Consider the following 20621-nt stretch of genomic DNA (forward strand, 5'->3'; position numbering starts at 1 on the left):
AAACAGTATTTTTCAATTCACCTCACAAAAGTACTATAGTGCAATCTCTTTGTGAAAGTACAACTCACAAATATAGATATTTTGTTATGTAACTGTATTCAAAATTAATATAATATAAAACTTTAGAGCCTACAGGTCCACATAGTCCTAATTCTTGGTCAACTAATCACTAAGCCCTGATCTACACTAGGGAGTTTATTTGAAATAACTCTATTTATTTCTAAATAACAAGCAGAGAGTCCACATTACAAAGCCCATTATTTTGAAATAAGGGGCTGGTTCTTTCAAAATAATAACCCCTGCTTTCCTTAGTAAATAAGCTTATTTTTAAATAGTTATTTCATCATCATCAACAACCATGGGCTCAACACCCATTGGTGTTTAATGCCTCCCTCACTACTTCCTTCCATCTTTCCCTGTCCAGTGCGGAGTGGCTTAATTGGAGTTATTTCAAAATAATTAATTTCAAAATAACTTCCTAGTGTAGACATCTCCTATGAGAAATAAGTTTGCCCACTTCTTACTTACATTTGTATGCCTCTTCAAGATTTGGCCACCATTCCAGAGAGCATGATTCCATGCTGACAAAGCTCTTTAAAAAAATGCATTAATTAAATTTGTGACTGAACTCTTTGGGAAGGGGGGCAGGGGGAGAAATGTCTGTTTCCTGCTGTTTTACCTGCAACCATTCTGCCATATATTTTAGGGTACGTCTAAACTACATGGCTCCGTCGACGGAGCCATGTAGATTTGTTGTTTTGGCAAAGGTAAATGAAGCCGCGATTTAAATGATCACGGCTTCATTTACATTTACATGGCTGCCGCGCTGAGCCGACAAACAGCTATTCAGCTGTTTGTCCGCTCAGCGCGCTAGTCTGGACGCTCCCCTGCCGACATCAAAGCCCTTTGTCGGCAGCTCCGGTAAACCTCATCCCACGAAGAATAACGGGGCTGCCAACAAAGGGCTTTGATGTCGGCAGGGGAGCATCCAGACTAGCGCGCTGAGCGGACAAACAGCTGATCAGCTGTTTGTCGGCTCAGCGCGGCAGCCATGTAAATGTAAATGAAGCCGTGATCATTTAAATCGCGGCTTCATTTACCTGTGCCTATGTGTCTAATCTACATGCCTCTGACGACAGAGGCATGTAGTCTAGACAGCCTCATTGTTTCAGATTATGACCTTGAACATGTTGTTCATTTTAAGAACACTTTCACTACAGATTTGACAAAATCCAAAAAAGATACCAATGTGAAATTTCTAACAACATCCACAGCACTCATACTGAAGATTAAGACTCTGAAGTGCTTTCCAAAATATGAGAGGGACAAAATGTGGAACACGTTTCCAGAAGTTTTAAAAACATAACACTCTGATGTGGAAACTACAGATAAAACTTTTGCTGGGGACATCTGACACAGATAATGAAAATGAACATGTGTTGCTCCGCACTATCTAGCAGAACCCAGCATGGACACGTGTCCTCCGGAGTGGTGGTTGAAGCATAAAGGGTCGTATGAATCATTAGCAGATCTAGCACATAAATATCTTGCGATGCTGGCTACAACAGTGCCATGTGAATGCCTGTTCATACTTCCAGGTGACATGTAAAAGGATCACGCTGCCTTGAGAGGTTGTTTACTACCACCACCCTATTTATTATAACACTCCTTGTGTCTATAAGCCCTACATAGTCTCGTGCCTTGACAAGAAACTCCCAGCCTCCCTACGTTTTTGAAGGAGACCCAAATTTCCCGTCTCGCATACCAGCTGCGCGACTTGCTTCATTCCGGATGATGGAGTAGGGGGGTTCGGGCCCTCCCTCTCTCCGAACCCTGGCCCAGGGCCCTAAGGCAGGGATTGCCTATCCCTGCTCAGTGGTTGGGGTATTGCCCCTAAACCCACCTGCTCACGGGCTCCATGACCCTGCCCCGGGCCGCTTCCTACTCCGTCTCTCTAGGGGCAGGTCAACTCTGGCTCCCCCTGCTCAACGTTCGTCCGCTCAAGCGTCTCTCAGTCTCCCCTGGCTGGCGAGACTCCTTTTTAAATCCCCCTCCAGTGGGGCTCCTGGCGTTATTGCCCCTGCGACTCAGAGTCGCCCTCTGGTGACGTCATCCGCCCACGCCTCTGAGTCGCCCTGTACGGCGTCACCGCCGGCCACTCTAGCCCTGCCTCCTGGGGCGTTCCCTGCCAACGCTCCGTGCTCCCCACATACCTCGGGGCCGGTCTGGGGAGCCGTTGCCTGGTCCTGTGTCCCCGCGACGGGCCTGCTCTCCCCCCATGGTCCCACACGCCCCTCGCCCTGATCCTTCCGAGTGCGGGGCGGGAGTGCCCCGTCACATGACATTCTATACAAGAAGCAGACTGCATTATCTGCTACAAATGTAAACAATCTTGTTCACCTGAGCATTTGGATATACAAGTAGTAGGACTGAGTGGACTTTGTAAGTTCAACTTTCATGATAAAGAGATTGTGCATTATTTGTATTGGTTGAATTGAAAAATACTATTTCTTTTTGTTTTTTTACAATTCAAATATTTGTAATAAAAAATAAATATAAAGTGAGTACTATGAACTTTGTATCCTGTGTTGTAATTGAAATTAAAAAAGCTTCCATACATCCAGGGCTTTCTAATATTAATAGCACAATTAAACATATAATTAATTGTGATTTATTTTAAATGGTGTGATTAATCATGATTAATTTTTTAATTGCTTGACTGCCCTAAAGATTATTAATTCAGACTGTATTTTTTCCTCTTAAAAGAAAATGCTATTAAAACTTGTTCTTTATTTAGCATCTTATGAAAATATAAACAATTAAAATATAGCAAATGTATTTTATGGACTAGCTAATTCAATGCCTAAAATAACAGTTTATTTTGAATGTAGAAAATGCTATTTCAAATGTTGAAACATCCCCAGTCACTGTATAATGAACAAGAAGACTTGTTTTAAAATAAACATTCAAAAATATGTTCTATTCTTAGTTTCTTGATGGCTAGTTCACAGTTAAAACCCTGTTATTGTCTCAACCTTATATTATGTCATAGAAAATTAACTATAGTGTTTCTGTAACCACTTTGCATTTCTTAAGCACATAAGCATTGAGACACAATAAATCAGCACATTATTCTCACACAAGCACAAAAGCTTATCCAGCAAAAATTGAAAACCATTCCAAAGTAAAACTCAGATTGTAACCAAAAGCAAATGATCTGGCACTAAGTAATCAAAGCTTGTGTAGAAGGCTCCAGTTAAAAAACTGGACTCTCAGCATTTTTTTCTTTTTTTGCTCACAGGAAACTGACCCTCTCAGAATAAAGACAACTCACAAGCATCAACAAGAGTGAATCTGTGTACCTCAGAATGCTCATCTACAGAATCTGAAACACTCTTATGTTAGCCATGTCTTTGGTTATTATTATTTATTGTTGAGATGAGCAAACAAGTTTCAAATGTTAAAGTGTCTTGAAAACAAACTCAGAACTCACCTGTGTGGTATGGGTTTCACATAGTTTGGCTATATTGTTTTCTGTTGGGATTCTGGGTGCTAATTTCACAAAGGGCCCATTCCCAGATCTACCACCCAACCTCAGTTACTGGATGGTTTCCTGAGGATTTACATAGGGTTTCGTGAGAGGAAAAAGATCCTGCTCCTCTTCCCTCTCCAGGTTGTTGTACTCCCTCCCACAGGGGGAAAAATGGCCCTTCAATCTGCTTCTTCATGGATTCTCTCACCTCATTCTGACTGTCAGTTCCCACTTTCACCTGTGGGCACAATGCCCCTTTGTGGAACTGACCCACAACTGATAGGGGATCTCTGACCTCTGCTTGGGTTCCCTACCCCAGGCCCATGCTGGATCTGCTGTTAGGCAGGGGAAAGGTGAGAATCTGCCTCCCGATGAATCGTTTAGAATCAGATCTGTTCTTTTTAAAACATCACAGAAAATGCTTGTTTGGGTGCAAATATATGAGTGGAGCAAATATAAAAGTTTGACTCCTATTTTTTTGGGAAGGAGGGGGGATAGAAAGGATGGTTTGATGGTTAAAGCCAGGACAGAGAGTTAGGAGAGTGGCTATCCCACAAGCATCCTATGTGATCCTGGGATATCTTTTAGGTACAGATTTGGACTAGTCCTATGTTGATGCAAGATGGTGTAGGGGTGGTGTGTATGCTTAATGTGCCTCTGCACAGGGGCCAGCTGTCATGTAGCTGGGTAATACAGACTCAATGTATGAAGTGAGAACTGCCACACACTGCTTAAAGAAAGAGGAGGAAAGTACTTTCTCCATCCTCTGCACTAGTCAGAATAGCAGGCTGGATGCAGGGGAGGAGGAGTCCAGGTCTACCGCAGTGTGCACTCCCTAAGGCTCCAGGAGAAATTACACTAATAATTAATGGGACTGGGTCTTTTCAGCTTAGAAGAGAAACAACTAAAGGGGGGGGGGGACTATAATAGAAGTCTATAAAATCATGACTGGTGTGAAAACAGTAAATAAGGAAGAATAAGAACCAGGGGTCACCAAATGAAATTAATAGGAAGCAGTTTTGAAACAAAAGGAAGTATTTCTTCACACAACTCTCAGTCAACCTGTGGAACTCCTTGCCAGATGATGTTGTGAAGGGCAGGACTTTAAAAGGGTGACAGGGAATAGATCACTTGATGACTATCTGTTCTGTTCATCCTTTCTGGGGCATCTTCCATTGGTTGCTACTGGAAGATAGGATACTGGGTTAGATAGACCTTTGGTCTCTGACCCGGTATGGACAGTCGTATGTAATACTGTAGTACTGCACCTTAAGGGTACAATTAAGTTTGTAATCTCTCTGGGTTTTAGTTTCCTTAGACACATATTGGCAGTGCTTTTTTTGTAAGAAAAAAGGTGCCTGTACTCTGGGGCAAACTGGTTGAGCAAAAAAAAAAAAAAAAAGGGTCACGGCCCCTTTAAGAGCCAAAGCACCACACTGGGAGTCAGAATGAAAAACGCTTCACATCCAGAACAGACTTCCGTCAGGAGCCAAGCCACCCCAGGAAAACAGGTGCCAGTACGCGTGGGGGAAATCCCATTCCCCTTTCTGTGGGCTGGGAAGAATAGGTGACAGTATGCTGTTCTGGGCAGTACTGTCACAAAAAAAGCACTGCGTATTGGTGTTGAGAAAGGATGGTGATGGCACTGGAATGGGACTGAAAAAAATCTACATTAAATGCTTGGCCATACTAAAGATCTTGGGTGAGCCTTGTGTCTGAGCTCTCCCTCAGTAAAATGCAGATTGCTCTTGTCCCTGACATTTGAATTAAAATTCATTAATATGTGAGCTGTTCAGATACTATCAATATGGGTACAAGAGTCACTTGTTCATTATATGGTGAACGGCTTAATGCATGTAATGAACCACTTTATGCAGTGACTCTCAACTTTTCCAGACAACTGTACCCTTTTCAGGAATTTGATTTGTCTTGCATACCCCAAGTTTCATCTCACTTAAAAGCTACCTGTTTACAAAATCAGACATAGAACTGCAAGTGTCTCAGCACATTGTTACGGAAAAATTGCTTGCTTTCTAATTTATAACCATGTAATTTGAAAATAAATGAATTGGAATAAAAATATTGCACTTACATCTCAGTGTATCACAGCAATATAAACAAGTCATGAAATTTTAGTTAGTGCTGACTTCATTCGTGCTTTAGATAGCATGCTGTAAAACTAGGCAAATGGCTAGATGAGTTGATGTACCCACTAGAAGATCTCTGTGTACCCCAGGGCTACGTGTACTTCAGGCCCTGGTAGAGAACCACTGAGCTCATGTATATTTCATGAGTACAACTCTTCAGCCTTCAACACTGTAGTTATAAGCCAGAGAGAGTGTCTGCAATACTTAAACAAATAGCTCTCACTCAGACATGGACTACGCTAGGAGGCAAAGTCAAACTAAGGTACACAACTCCAGCTACGTGACTAATGTAGCATGAGTTGAAGTTCCTTAGTTAAAATTTCCGTGGCATCCCCACTGCGGTGGTTTGACAGGAGAAAATTTCTCATGTCAATTCCCCTTACTCCTTGTGACTCAGTGGAGTACCAGAGTCGATGGGAATGTGATCAGCATTTGATTTAGCAAGTCCTTACTAGACGTGATAAATCAATCCTTAGGAGATTGATCTCCACAGTGTAGATCTCTCAGTAAGTGGAGACAAAGCCTCGGGCAACCACTATCACACTCTGGCTGCTGAAATGGTGGTGGGTTTCCCACTGAAGTCAATTGGAGTCTGGTGCACTTAGCCAAACCTATAACATCACCATGGAACAGTTTTAAAAAATAAATTATAAAATCTCAGTGCAATGACACGATGAACAACAATGTAAATGTTTTTTAAAACAAGGACATTACATTGCTGAGTCTACACCAGTTCTGAATACTCAGTAATCTTCTCGATGCACTGAACAGAATTTAACATTAGCCCAATGGCATAGGAATAAATACATCTTTGAGGATTGGTGGCATGCTTGTGTAAAGTACATACCCTTCCCTGGCACTCTCCAAAGGTAACAGATGATGGTGTGGACTGGCAAGGGTTGATTCCAGTGGATGGTGTCTTGAGGGTATGTCATGAGGAGGTGGCAGGAGACCTGGTGATGGCCCATTATGGTTAGCGCTGGAACCAGTGTACATGCCTGCGAGGCAAACAAATATAATTTTTCAAACTAAAATGAGCATACTGTTGGAGAAGGGAGGTTTGTTTCAGACCCTATTAGATTAGATTACCACTGAAAATACGCTCTTTTATAAGACAAAATTAGTTTATCAACTTCCAAAGCACCTCTCAGTATGGAAGTGATCTTTATCCAAACTGAGCACGAAAAGCTCTTGATTAAATTTAATATAGCACCTTCATTTTTCTTCTAAATCAGAATCTAATCGGCAGTGCTCTTCCTGTATCCACTCATTTTAGACTGTATGTGTCAATTTTTTTTATTAGCTATTACCATTGTACATTCAAAGTCACTCCAGTGATGGCCATGTGAGATTTCTCTGGCAGGCAAACCACTAATCTACAGTTATTTGGGGATTTTTTTGAGGGGGAAAGGGGAGAAGAGTAGTAAGGCAGAGGGGTTTTTGGTAACTTTGGATGAGGAAATCACCCACAGATTCCCTGGCAGAGATTCTCCTGCAGTTTGCCATTATCAGATGTGGAAATGGGATTTGACTCCCCCAATGAAAGGCCTCAAGCTTGCCACTAAGCCTGGCAGAGTCCTTAAGATCCATGTGAGGCAAAGACCATCTATGCAGAGACCATCTATGCCTATTTCAACCTTGGCCTCACAGCAGTGTCCTCCTAGCTCTCAGCCAATGGCACCATGCTCCTGCGGATGCTGTTGGGCTGTGGCTTCTCTAGAGTATCTAATATAAAAGGTGCCTGTGGGAAAATTCAGACTTCTCAGATCCGTTTAACTTTTTCAGATTTTCATGCAAGTTTCATGGGGCATCAGGTGAAGTCAGCAGGGGAGAAGATGCATCTTTCCCCACAGAGCCTGGACTGTAGAAAGATGGCTCCACAGGTCCGGAGGAAGTTCTGGTGCCAGAAAGACGCACAAGCTCTATTACTGTCTAGAGAGGTGGAAATTTGCATGTAGTGGACCCCATCTGATGGCATGAACCGCCACTTCCCCATCCAGGTGCCTAAGCCCGTAACCTCTTACTTATGTGACTAGTACTCCTCTAGCAAATAGTTTGATTGATGGAAATGGGACTATTCTCCTGGGGGAAAAATTGGCAGAACTGGTGAGCAGGTGCTGATTAAAATATGTCATTCCTTGATAACTCTACATTACTCCATGCAGTCTCTGCTACCCAAAAACTGTTGGAGTTTTAGTATTTTATTTACAAATGGCTATAATTTGGAAATAAATCAACTAACTTTCTAGTAAAGCAGGGGCAGACATACTGAACCAATTTTAAAATAACATCTTGAAGTAAGTGAAGTCAATGAACTGAATTAAAAATAGAATGAGGATAGCATGTAGGAGAATCACACCCTCAAAAACAAGGAAATTACACATCAGGGCTGTCAGCTTGCCTTTTCATGATGAGTCATATCAATAAGAAACATCATATGACTACATGCAAGTTGCCAAGGAGACAAAGTGATGTTTTCTTTAAAGTTTTGATGAGATTATGTGACACATTAGGCGGTCCCACATGGTCTATGGATTGGATTGTGGCACTATGTAAGAGCTTCTTGCCTGCCTTTTACAGAGCTCCTTTGACCACATACACAGTTCCTTGACCAAAGTTCACTGAAGTCAATGACAGCCCCTCTCCTGACTTTGGATCGGAGCTTAAAGTAGTCCCGCTGAGCTGACGGGGACTGTATACATGTGTGCTTATAAAAGAGGATTTGTGTGCAAAGTCATTTGACTAATATGTATTATTATGTGACAGAGATCTTAGGAATACGTCACAGCGTATTTCCATCTGTGGAGAACATATATTTATATCAACTCTCATTTATTCTTTACTTAGTCAGAACGAATCAGCAGCTTCCACAACAGAGGACTCTACCTGTTTCTATTGCTATAAAATTTGAGTCTCTGAAATCCAGGACACTCTGGTCTGGCAACATTCATGTCCCTGTGGGAGCATGGATATCACTGGATCAGAGAGCCCCGGCCGGCCAGTATTAGGAGCGCAGCCTAAGCTCGCAACAAAAGGGCCAGTGACTGGGAGCTCTAGCCGGGCCTGTGGCCAGGAGCACAGCTCAGGACTGTGACAGTGGGGCCGATGGCCAGGAGTCCCCGCTGGGCTGGCAGCAAGGAGCCCCCACTGGTGCTGGAAATGCAGCTGGGCCGGCAGCAGGATGCCCCGACATGGAGTGGAGCCCAGTGGCCACGGCTGGCACCCAGGAGCGGGGCAAATGGCATTGACCTACCCTGGTCTGGCAAACTCTCTGGTTTGTGACCACTCATGTCTTGAGGGTGCCGGACCAGGGAGGTCCAACCTGTATCAGACGTTTACGTGTTCAAGCGCGCACTCTGTGAAGTAAATGTTTCTTACTCAAGTTATGTCATCAATAGGGCCCTAAGAAATTCATGGCCCGTTTTGGTCAATTTCACGGACATAGGATTTAAAAAAAAAATAATACATGTAATTATTTCAGTTATATAAATCTGAAATTTCAGAGTGTTGTAACTGTAGGTGCCTTGACTTGAAAAAGAGTGGGGGTGTGTGTGCGGTACTGCTATCCTTAGTCCTGCACTGCTTTCAGAGCTGGGTAGCTGGAGAACAGTGACTGCAGGCCAGGAACCTAGCTCTGAAGGCAGAGCAGCTGCCAGCAGCAGCACAGAAATACGGATGGCCCTGGTGTAGTATTGCCGCCCTTACCTCTGTGCTGCTGCCTGCAGCGCTGGGCCCTCAGTCAGCAGCTGCTATTTTCTAGCACCCGCCTCTGAAGGCAGCAGTGCAGAAGTAAGGGTGGCACAGTATTGTATTGCTACCCTTATTTCTGCAGGGCTGCTGACAGGGCTCTACAGTTAAAGCTGAGCACTCAGCCAACAGCCACTGCTTTCTTCCACTACTTTCTTCCACTATTTGATCTGAGGAAGTGGGTCTGGCCCACGAAAGCTCATCATCTAATAAACCATCTTGTTAGTCTTTAAAGTGCTACATTGTCCTGCATTTTGCTTCAACTACCCCAGACTAACACGGCTACATTTCTATCACTATCCAACAGCCACTGCTCTCCATCTGCCCAGCTCTGAAGGCAGCACCAAAGTAAACCCTGGTCTACACTAAAGAGTTATTTCAAAATAACCCCCTTATTTCAAAATAATAAGCGGCGCGTCCACACTACTAAGCCTGTTATTTTGAAATAATGGGCTGGTTATTTCGAAATCTGTACTCCTGCTTTCCTCGGGGAATAATGCTATTTTGATTTTGTTATTCTGGGAGTCATTATTTCGAATTTAGTTATTTCAAAATAATTTCCTAGTGTAAACATGCTCTCCGGGGGCAATACCTCAACCCCCCTAAAATAACCTTGTGACCTCATGCAATTCCCTTTTGGGTGAGGACCCCCAATCCGAGAAATGCTGGTCTCCTCTCTGAAATCTGTATAGCATAAGGTCAAAGCACACAAAAAAACAGATTTTATGGGTGGAGACCCGATTTCACAGTCCGTGATACACTTTTCATGGCTATGAATTTGGTAAAGCCCTACTCATCAACATAGAGACAATTTATCTATATTTAATCATAAGACATAATTTTGCTACATTTAATTAGTACATATCTTTATAAGCTTTTCCTTGCTGGTGCCTAGTTTCACACTATAATAGTATACAGAGTTTCTATGACTGATTAATTAGTTCATTTTATTGAAGATTAAAAAGAAAATCTTTAGCAAACTCCAGCCCCAATCCTGTAAAGACTCACAAACAAGATACAGGCCAGACTTGTGACGCAACTGATTCCTGGGGAAGTTGCAAGTTGGGGGCATCGTAACTCAAACTCTCATTTACGATAGGCACTGTGCGCTGTTGTAAATACGGGGCCGAGGACGTAAGTCGGGGGGGTTTGGCCCCTTCCACACTTGCAAAAATAGGTGTAAGTACAGGGGGTCATAACTCGGGTGGTCGAAAGTCGGGGGGTTCCTGTAATGGAACAATTTACATGGTTACAGTTCAGCAAGTGTAGGTTTGGGGCCTTTTGTGAGGCTTCTTCTAATAATTTGGAAAGTGATTTAATGAATGAGTTGAAATTTTAAATATGAAGGGAAATAAATAATTTACTGGGTTTGTTTCTGTTTAATTACAGAGACCATATTCACGTGTATTTTTTAATTTAAACTAACATTGGATTATCTCCTCCTGTTTTAACTATAAAAGAAGAAATATGTATAATTTTACATACAATTTTGAGAACCACATTAGTGTATGCATCTCTGGGGTTGCTAGAAAGATCATCTTTCTAATGGGATGAACTGATGTAAATTTCTGTTTTTGTAAGATCAATAGAATAATTATAGTACAAACTTTCTGTTTGTCCCATCCTTAAAAAAATTTGGGCCAAAACTGAACATGAAAGAATTACATTAAAAACAAAACAAAACAAAAAGCTGCAGAGATAATGAGACTTGTAAAGTATCTATTGCATATACATGATCATCGCTGTTCCTAGCAATTTAACTTTTTCCCTTTGCTACCATAATCCATACTATACACAATTCTGACACTCTGCCTGTTGACTTCAGTGGGCGCTTGGCCTTCAAATGGGACAAATCATCTCTAAGTTACGGTTTTGAGCTTGATTACCTCTGACTTCAGCAGGAGCAAACAAGCCCACTGATAGCAGTTCTGGGCCCCTGGGCAGAAACCAGTGGCCTCCCTGGCCACCCCCTGGGCCACAAAAACTCCACTCTGAGAAGCCCCAAGACCCGCCTTACCAGCAACCAGAGGAACCCTGGGCCAGCCTAGCCCAATCTCACACCTGCTTGGATGACCCCAGGGCAGCTGCATTGCAACTCCCTCCCTTCCCCACATCCAACCTGCCTTTTCTGGAGAAAGCCACAGCCACGTCTCTTTGATTGAAAGACACTTTTGATAGATATGCCCCATGCAGGCCCTAGAACCGAGTTACCCTGCTCTGGATCCTGCATGGGGCATATCAAAAGTGCCTTTGAATGAAGAGCCACATTTTGGTAGTTACTGCGACAGCGACCAGGGCCCCAGGACCCTTTTAAATTGCCAGTCCCTTGTGCATTTGCCTCCCCTATCAGCCGGCCTGGTGATAAAGCTCCCATTGACCTGAATGGGAACAGTTAGGCCAATACTGAGCACATCTGAAAATCCATCCACCCACCCAGAATCATGTACTCACTCTTTGAGATATGTCTTTGTATATTATTTCTGACAGCATCCAGCAGTCTGCTAAATCCCTCGGAGGCCTTCACACACACAGACACTGCTCCTCCCTCACTGCTGTGGGTGGCCTAATGGATCTGCTCTTCCTCCCTCCATACATGTGGGTGAGAAGTGCTGAGATGAGTAGGAATAAGAGATCCTCCGGAAAAGGGTTTTTTTCTGGAGGATCGGGGCCAGTGTAGACGCTCTTTTCCGGCTTTTCTAAAAGCCGGAAAAAAGCGGCGGACATTTTTATTTAAATGCCGCGGGGGATATTTAAATCCCCCGCGGATTTCCCTATTACGATCTGTGAAATTAGCATGCCCCTTCCGGAAAAGGGGCCAATGTAGACGAGCCCCATGACTTGGAATCACCATTTTCCCTTGGGCCGCACCGGAAGAACTGCAGCCATATGCCCACCCTTCTCATTATGAAAAGTCACTAGCTAGACTCCAGGAAAACAAGAGCGTAAAGATTAAATGTTTAGATTAAATGATTAAATGTTAAAGATCAGAACAAGGGTGTAAAGATGAAAGATGATAAGATGTTCCTGGAGTTGTGTGCACTCATTGAATTTGCAGTGCAGGAATCAGAAATGTGGATTGCTCAATTTCTTGGACTATGTAGAGTTTGTGTGTAGTAAGCGAGCAGAACTACAGAGAAATAATTGACACTGCTGGTCAGGTTGCTAGCATAGGATTTCTGCCGATAGTTAAGAGTACATTTAGGCTATGTGTCACACACCACAGAACAGACAAGTTACTAGTAGATTCCATTTTCGGCTGCAATTAGTCATTTCTGTTGAGTCACTGTGAGCCAAACTTGTAATCACTTTGAATAAATAGATTTTTATTAATTATCACAAAGAAAGGCCACTTATAAAGAACTTTATTTCCTTCACCGTGCTAGGTCTTATTCTGAAATATCAGCATTGCTGAATAGAATTCATTTACAATCCTTGATTGCTTTGAACTGAATATTTTCACTTCAGTTTCAAGACATGTTGGAAGTTTAGATGGAGCAAGTCCTGTGTTCTCTGGGGCAGTCATTCCATTTTAGGTGCCACATTGGCAGGGAAGAATGCATATGTACAGTATTGCACAGTGGAGCATCAGGTATCTGCTTGCAAAGTGGGAGGTGATCAGAGGGGAATTCTGGTACCTTTTGTGCTCTGGGGGTGGAGAATCTATATAGCCTGAAAATATAGACTTAATCTGTACTTAATTGCCCCCCACCCCTATTCTAAAGAAAGTGCAGCTCTGGCTATTTCAGCTGGGATAGTGCAACCTGAACAGGCTGGAGGTGTGAATTCATCCAGTCATATGATGCTAGTTTACTGTGCAGGAAGAAAGAAAGGGAGCTGTCTCTGGTAAGGACTTCTGAGGTCAGTTTTTCTCTTAATGGAAGCAGACTCAGTAAATTTCACTTTCTCATCTAGAAAATCTGTATGTACGAAAGACTCTCTATGATTTTAATAGATCTCCCAAAAGGCTGAGAGTTAGTCTTTTCTCGATGTTCATAAAATTTGTCTTCTAGGTGTGGTGTGTGTGGTGTTGTTTTTTTTTTTTTTTTTTTTGAGAACTAGCTCCTAGATGCAGAGAGTTGCATGAAAACCTGATAAATTACTTATGCCTGCTGTCGTGATCCAGTTTGGGACTGTGCATCTCAGGCCTCTTAACACATTAGCCATTTCAGTTTATAAATACATGTCATCAATCAAAATTTTAAACGGTTTAACCTTTAGACTTAACATCTGTTCCCAAACCAGCGTTCTGAGCATCTGTGATTAGTGCCTTTTCACTACATGTGCCAAGTCAGAGCAAAAAAAAAAATCAATAATAAAAATGGAAGCCCAGATAGGACTTGCACGGAGACAGAAGCAGCATATAAAGCTTCCCTTGTCATAGATCAGGCTCAGGCTCTGGCCACAATGCTCTTCCTCCAACAATCTCTGTAGGCATATTTGAGGTTTAAATTAGGGAACAGTGAAGCAATCTAGCAATGGAAATAAAAAGGAATGAGGTCTGAGCAGCTGCGTACTGTGGATTCCTCTTCATGCCACAGAGCATTCTTTCCCCCTACTATCTGCCATTGGCCTAAGCACAAGCCTGCTTTGAAGTTGGACACAGGGGATGGGAACTTTTTAAACATTTCATTTCTGCATTGTTGGCTTTCATCTCTGACATACTTAAAATATGCTGCAGCTTTACTTGGAAAAAAAAATAAAAGTCCACAGTAATTCAAGTAATCCCAGAGGCCCAGGGCTCTGCACATTAATATTGTGGTTTCTTTGAAAAAATACATGAGTATTTTCAAGTGGAATGAAAAGGACATTATATATTTGTCCATGTGGTATACTATATACCATGCCATAGCCTGATTTGTCCTGAAACATTGCTGTTGCCTATTTGTAAGCAGCAACATATCATTACAAACTATAGGCGACTGAATATCCTTTTACTTTGATTCTATTTTATATGTGCTCTAAATGATGATGGATCATTTTTGCCACTGGGATGATGAGACAGGTAACATGAGATTTATTTCCTCTGTCTCTTTCTCATATGGAGTAATGTGACCTGGCGGAAGTATAGGAGGAAGTTTACTGAAACTAGATTTTGAATACACCCCACTTACTGATTAAATATGATCAGCCAAGAAATCTTTTTGGGGACAGATTGGTATTATTGAGGAACATGCAATATTCATGAACTGGAACAATTTTACTTCGGTGACTCAGAGCTGCACAAAGACAGGTTTTCCCAAGAGCTGAGCTTTTTGCTCAGTCTGACACTCTGAGGGTTTGTACCTAGGTAACTGGATTGATTTTAACACCAGGGAATGAATTTATTTTATTTAAAATATGTTTACCCCGCCTCTCTATTTAAAATATTTGAGGCGGCTTGTAAAAATGTTAAATTTTTTTTTTAAATACAGACCAAGTCTTAGACTCACATTTCCAGAAGTGGCTTCCTCTATTTTTGAGTGGCTCACTTTTAGGAACCCAACTTGAGAAACCCACAATGCCCACCACTGCATGAACTGCAAATTAGCTTAAACTCTCAAGCCTTGAGTCCATGTCTCCCCACATCTCTTTGCATGCCTACAAGGACCATGGACAATCTATCCAAAACTAGTATTTATGTGTATAGAGATTTAAGCAAATACAGAATGAGAGCAGCCAACTGATGTCTACTATATCCTTTTGTGGAAACTCTATACAGACCATACAGGCGATGGATGTAAAACAATGGAATACCTCACTTCCAACATCCATCTGTGGTTTAAAAAAAGCAACAACAGGATGCTAAGATGCATAAGGAACAGGATGGAGAACAATACGGAAAATATTATAATGTCATATTATAAAAAATTATAAAATCAATAGACTGGCCTCATCTGGAATTCTCTGTGATGTACTGGTCACCCCATCTCAAAAAGAATATAAAGGGGATTTAGAGACAGATAACGAGAGAGAGTGATTAGGGACCTGGAAAAACTGTTGTGAAAATTGAAAAAATAGGGACTTTTTATCTTAGAAAAGAGACAAATACAAGGGGCATTTATGAAACTGAATGTTACCAAATTCAAAATTGATAAAAATATTTTAACAAAGCACAAAGACTGCGGAACTCACTGCCACAGGATGTTGTGGAGGCCAAGCGCTTTAGTTTCAGACACACACTGGACATTGATATGGGCAAGAAGAATGTCCAGAGTTATATTAAAATACAGTTAACAAAAAGTAATATAAAATTAGTATTTCAGGTTTAAGACCATCTCTAATTATTACAGATTATTATTTGTTTTGAATGAGAAGCCTCGGGACCATGACCCTATTGTGCTAGATACTGTACAACACAGAACAAAGAGATTATCCGGGTCCTAAGGCTCTTACAATTTAAGTAGGATGGGGGAAGATTACTCAACGTTTGCCTATTGCAGGGTGTCTTGTGCCTTCATCTGATATATCTGGTGATGGCCACTTACAGGGAAAGACTAACTGGACTAGAGGGATCATAAGTCTGATCCAATCTGGCAAATCCTCTTTTACTATCAGGTTGTGTCTAGATTGGCAAGTTTTTCCGCAAAATCAAATGATTTTGCGGAAAAACTTGCCAGCTGTCTACACTGGCCGCTTGAATTTCCGGAAAAGCACTGACGATCTCATGTAAAATCATCAGTGCTTTTCCGGAAATACTATGCTGCTCCTGTTTGGGCAAAAGTCTTTTTCCGAAAGACTTTTGCGCAAAAGGGCCAGTGTAGACAGCATAGTATTGTTTTTCGCAAAAAAGCCCCGATCGTGAAAATGGCAATCGGGGCTTTTTTGCGGAAAACCACGTCTAGATTGGCCACAGACACTCTTCCGCAAAAAGTGCTTTTGCGGAAAAGCATCCTGCCCAATCTAGACGCGATTTTTCTGAACATGCTTTTAACGGAAAACTTTTCAGTTAAAAGCATTTCCGGAAAATCATGCCAGTGTAGACATAGCCTCACAGTATTTAACTCAGTAGTATTGCAGTATCAACAGAAGACTAATATTGGCATGGGTTGTGTGTGGATCACTGGCTAGGGCAGGCTAGCCCTCAAGCCTGTCCTTTCAGCTCCATACCCTGTCCCTTTCAACCCCCTGCCAAAGCCCTCTCCCTCTCCCCTGCCCCCCAGCTGCTGGCTCCCATCCCAGGCTAGCACTCCTGGCATACTGAAAGGGCAGGTGGCGCAGCTGCAGTCTCCCCAGTCTTGGAGCACCGAGAGAGCGCGCGCATGCAGGTGCTGTGGCTGCAGCTTCCCTAGCCTCAGAATGCTGGGAGTGAGTGAGGATGGGAAGCACCGTTAAAGCCTCCGGACGAGTGGGTGCCATTGCCGCAGCCCCACCCAGCCCCAGACAGTGGGTGTCACTGCAGTCCTTCCAGCCCTGGAGCATGGGTGGGTGGGCAGTGCGGCTGCAGGCCTGGAAGCCAGGCCATAGCCACAGAGTGAAAGCAGAAGGTCTGGGGCAGAGCCTGGGAGGGGCCACGCCTGGCAGTTTGGGAAGGCATAGCCCCTGCCAGCTGATGGGGCCTGCTGCCCACGAGTATTAGTTCCATTAATAATGTATCAGAGCAGTTGTCATCATCAGCCTCATACCTAATAACGACACAAGAATCCAATGTGAGATCAGTGGAAGTCAGAGGTCAGGGGCCCACTGTGACCAGCTGGGAAGGGGAGTGTAGAAATGTCAGGGCTAATCAGTTCTCATCAATTTAAGAAGAATAAGCACTAGAGCCACTAGGTTAAAGTGCTGAACTTCCACCTTAAGGGGGCTAAATCCAAAATGTCATTGCCCACAAACAGCAGCGTTATTTCGGCATAACTGACATTATTTCAAAATACCAAGGAGCATGTCTACACAGCAAGCCATTATTTCGAAATAATGGTGAGCTGGAGGACTTCTTACTCCAACTCCTGTAAGCCTCATTTCATGAGGAGTAAGGGAAGTCGAAGAAAGAGTGTTCTCCCTTCTATTTCCTGCTGTGTCAACAGAGCCAAAAACCGAATTAAACGATTTCGACTTCAGCTATGCAACTGATGTAGCTGAAGTTGCGTAGCTTTATTCAACTTTAGCCCTGCTGTGCTGATGTGCCCTAACCAGAATAGCACAAAAGGGATTTGTCACCACTGCCACAACATTATTTATCATTTACAATGGGATATCTGTTTGTGAGCAGAACAATGGGTTTATCTGTCTTTGGACTGCTGAGCATTAACACAGCTTGAGCATTTGTGTACTGCTGAGACCACCACAAACTAAAAAAGATTGAGCATTAAGGGCCTGATTTTAAAAGAGGATGAACACCCACAACTTCATATAAAATTAGAGCGCTATGGTGTTCAGCATCTCTTAAAAAAATGATAATTTATAACGGTTGGAAAAGAGCAAACAGGTGACTTAGAGACCTGCTACCCAGACCCTAGATTTTAACTCTTGCACTCCCCAACAGTAACCTGCAAAATAATACATTATAACATTTTAACTTTTGTTCTGTTTTTTGCAAAACATAATGGGCTGATTTTCCACAGTGGCGCAAGATCTTTAAGAAATCTTACTTAAAATGACACATATAACACCATCTGTATTGGAATTATTCTTACCTGCTATTAGATCATGGTGACCTATAGATCTACCACATTTCCCATCCAAAATGTGTTGTGAAGATGTGTGGAGTTGCTGTATAGCTAAGCATTCACTTAGTACATCTTGTTCAATATCAGTACATGAATGTAGCTGCAAGAGGAGGATAAAACAAAGAGCTCTTATTTCAAAGTAAACCAAACTGTAGCTAATTGAATTCATATGTCTGTTTGGTTATAGCCTACATATAGAAGGAAGGAACAAAATGTCATTCTTAGGAACTTAGTGTAATTGAGGATATATACCCAGTACTAAGTATTTCTAATTAGAGATCATGGGGTTTTCTTAAGCACACAAGTTAAGTGCTAATCTTACATCAACAGCATTTTGGTGCAGAAACACAATGTACCCTGTGTTTCTTCAGATTTTATGGCATAAATTAGCTATATATTTCTGGCTCTTTGTAGTGTTTTGAGTTCTTTGAAAAAAGGATTACACCACTTTTTGTAACTGTGACACTTGGAAAGACTTTTTGATAAGGAAAAACAAGTGTGCTTATCAGATTAAAACTGGCAAAATAAAGCATAGTCAGGAATGTGTAAAAGGTATCACTGATGTGTCAGCTGGTTTCCATGTAAATTAATGCTTTGGCAAACGTGTCTGAAGCATGCTCTGAAAACCACAATGTCGATCATATTAAAAACAGCAGAAGAGGAGAATTAAGAAAGAAAAGCATTTCTAATTCTCTTTCAAACATGCTTATGTTGCCAAGTGTTTGTCATAATATAGTTCTCAAATTACACAAACAGCCATCGTAGTCTGTGGCCATTAATAAATAGTTATTGTTTTGAAGTTTACAGTTTTGCATACCAATCTCTCTAGGGATTAGTTATTCTAAATGCAAGGCCCAAGCAAACCTATTTAGGGTTCTCTTAACCAGGCATTTGTTTGTTTAAGATCGATATCTAGCATTTCGGATAACAATCTGCAGCTGAAGCCAATAAAACTTTAACTACTATTAAATTAACCACTAGCATCCTAGATTCCGTTCACCTAAATTTTTTTGAGAAAGAACTAACAAACCTCCTCTGAGATATGGACTAAATATTCAGGGTTCCTCTGATGTAAATCTCTGCCTCAAGCATTTTTCAAAAAAATCAAAGATGGTGCCTATTGGTAGGATGCCTCAAAATGTAGGCAGAGCAACCTGTTATTTCTTCTTGCTTGGCTATGTCATTTCTAGTTAGAACTCAGCAACTGCAGATAACAATGGACAGCTTTGCCTTTGCTAAGTCATAACCCACAGACAATGAAGCAAGTGAAAACAGCTCTTTTCTCATTCTTTCTGGTTCAGATTGGAGAGGGGAAGAACCTGGAGTTGGTTTTAGAAACACTGAACTATATTCACAGTTGCACATTTTCACCCTCCAATGTCATTTTTCTTATTGCTTCTTTATTGATGATACCTGACTTGTTTTATTTTCATAGAATCTAGGGATGTGAAAGTGTAACTGTGTTCATAGTTAATCAATGAGCCTGGGCTCATCATTTAACTTTCACGGTTACATGCAGGCTCCCCGGTACATGTGGGTGGTTGACTGCTGCCCCGTGTAACTGCTGACAATTTCAGTGGTTACACAGTGAATTAAACATATTTTAGCATCCCTAACAGAAGCCTGATCAAAATACATTCAGATCTACTCCTGTCTTTGAAGCCTTTTTAATAAAAATCCTGAATGGCTCTAGGATCTATGTAAACATAGACTACAATCGTATAAATACCTGTCTATATACTTGGAGTCAACGGGACTGCATGTATGCCTAGAGTTAAGGACATATAGAGTTTGCAAGGTGGGGTTATATGGAGTCCTGATTACTAGTGAAATCACCTCCTTTGTGGGGAAAATCCAAAGGGGAGATTGGAAATTCTTGGGCCCTTAAATCTTTTAATATCTCTAGTTTGGAGCTAATAGGTCCCATGTGACCTGGTTGCCAAGGTCAATCAGCAGAAATAACTGCATCTCTCTGCAGGATCCCGACATCAGCGTGAGTCAGTTGATCATATCTCTGTTCAGGATCCTAAAACTTGATCTGTTCTTACAAGCCACTATGAAAAATGGTGCACCTAAAGTACTCTGAAGGAACAAGAGGCAAAACCAAGGAACTGCAGGGGAAGAGGAACAACTAAATATGAAAGTTATTCCACTGGACCCAACCTGTGATTAAAAACCCCTCTAGCAGCCAGGTTTAGCTTAGCTCACCAGGGAGAGACAGTTTTGGAGCAAGAAAGTGTTTCTGTAATGCTGACAGAGCCTCTACAGCCTCTGTAAGAGGTCTAAGTCTCACTACATGGGACAGTACACCACATCCAATAGATATGCGGGTTACATTTCCACATAATATGGTGCTGACAGAGCTTGTTTGCACTGTAAATGCCCAAGAGGATCATGGGAAATGTCATAAAAAGCCATCTTCCTCCTGCCTTCCTTCATCACCACTGCTTACACCAGAACCCTTGGAACTGCAGCTTTTAAACCCCATGTAGAGAGCTACTGGTGGTATGTGGGTAGAGGGATACTGCAGCAGTTACTTCATCTCCTGTCCCCGTT

General features: G+C 42.1%; 1 protein-coding gene across 10 annotated transcripts in view; it reads right to left on the minus strand.

The window, feature by feature from the left end:
• The window catches only part of GLIS1 (GLIS family zinc finger 1), a 285705-nt gene that overhangs the window by 28415 nt on the left and 236669 nt on the right, over nt 1-20621 (minus strand). For all 10 annotated transcript variants that reach the window (XM_075936007.1, XM_075936010.1, XM_075936008.1 and 7 more), the window contains 2 exons: nt 18033-18165; nt 6527-6677 (listed from right to left, as the gene is read on the minus strand). In XM_075936007.1, the coding sequence (XP_075792122.1) occupies nt 6527-6677; nt 18033-18165 (284 nt within the window). The remainder of the gene's footprint in view (nt 1-6526; nt 6678-18032; nt 18166-20621) is intronic.

This window comes from Pelodiscus sinensis, chromosome 9 (genome assembly GCF_049634645.1).
Source record: "Pelodiscus sinensis isolate JC-2024 chromosome 9, ASM4963464v1, whole genome shotgun sequence".
Classification (NCBI taxonomy): domain Eukaryota; kingdom Metazoa; phylum Chordata; order Testudines; family Trionychidae; genus Pelodiscus; species Pelodiscus sinensis.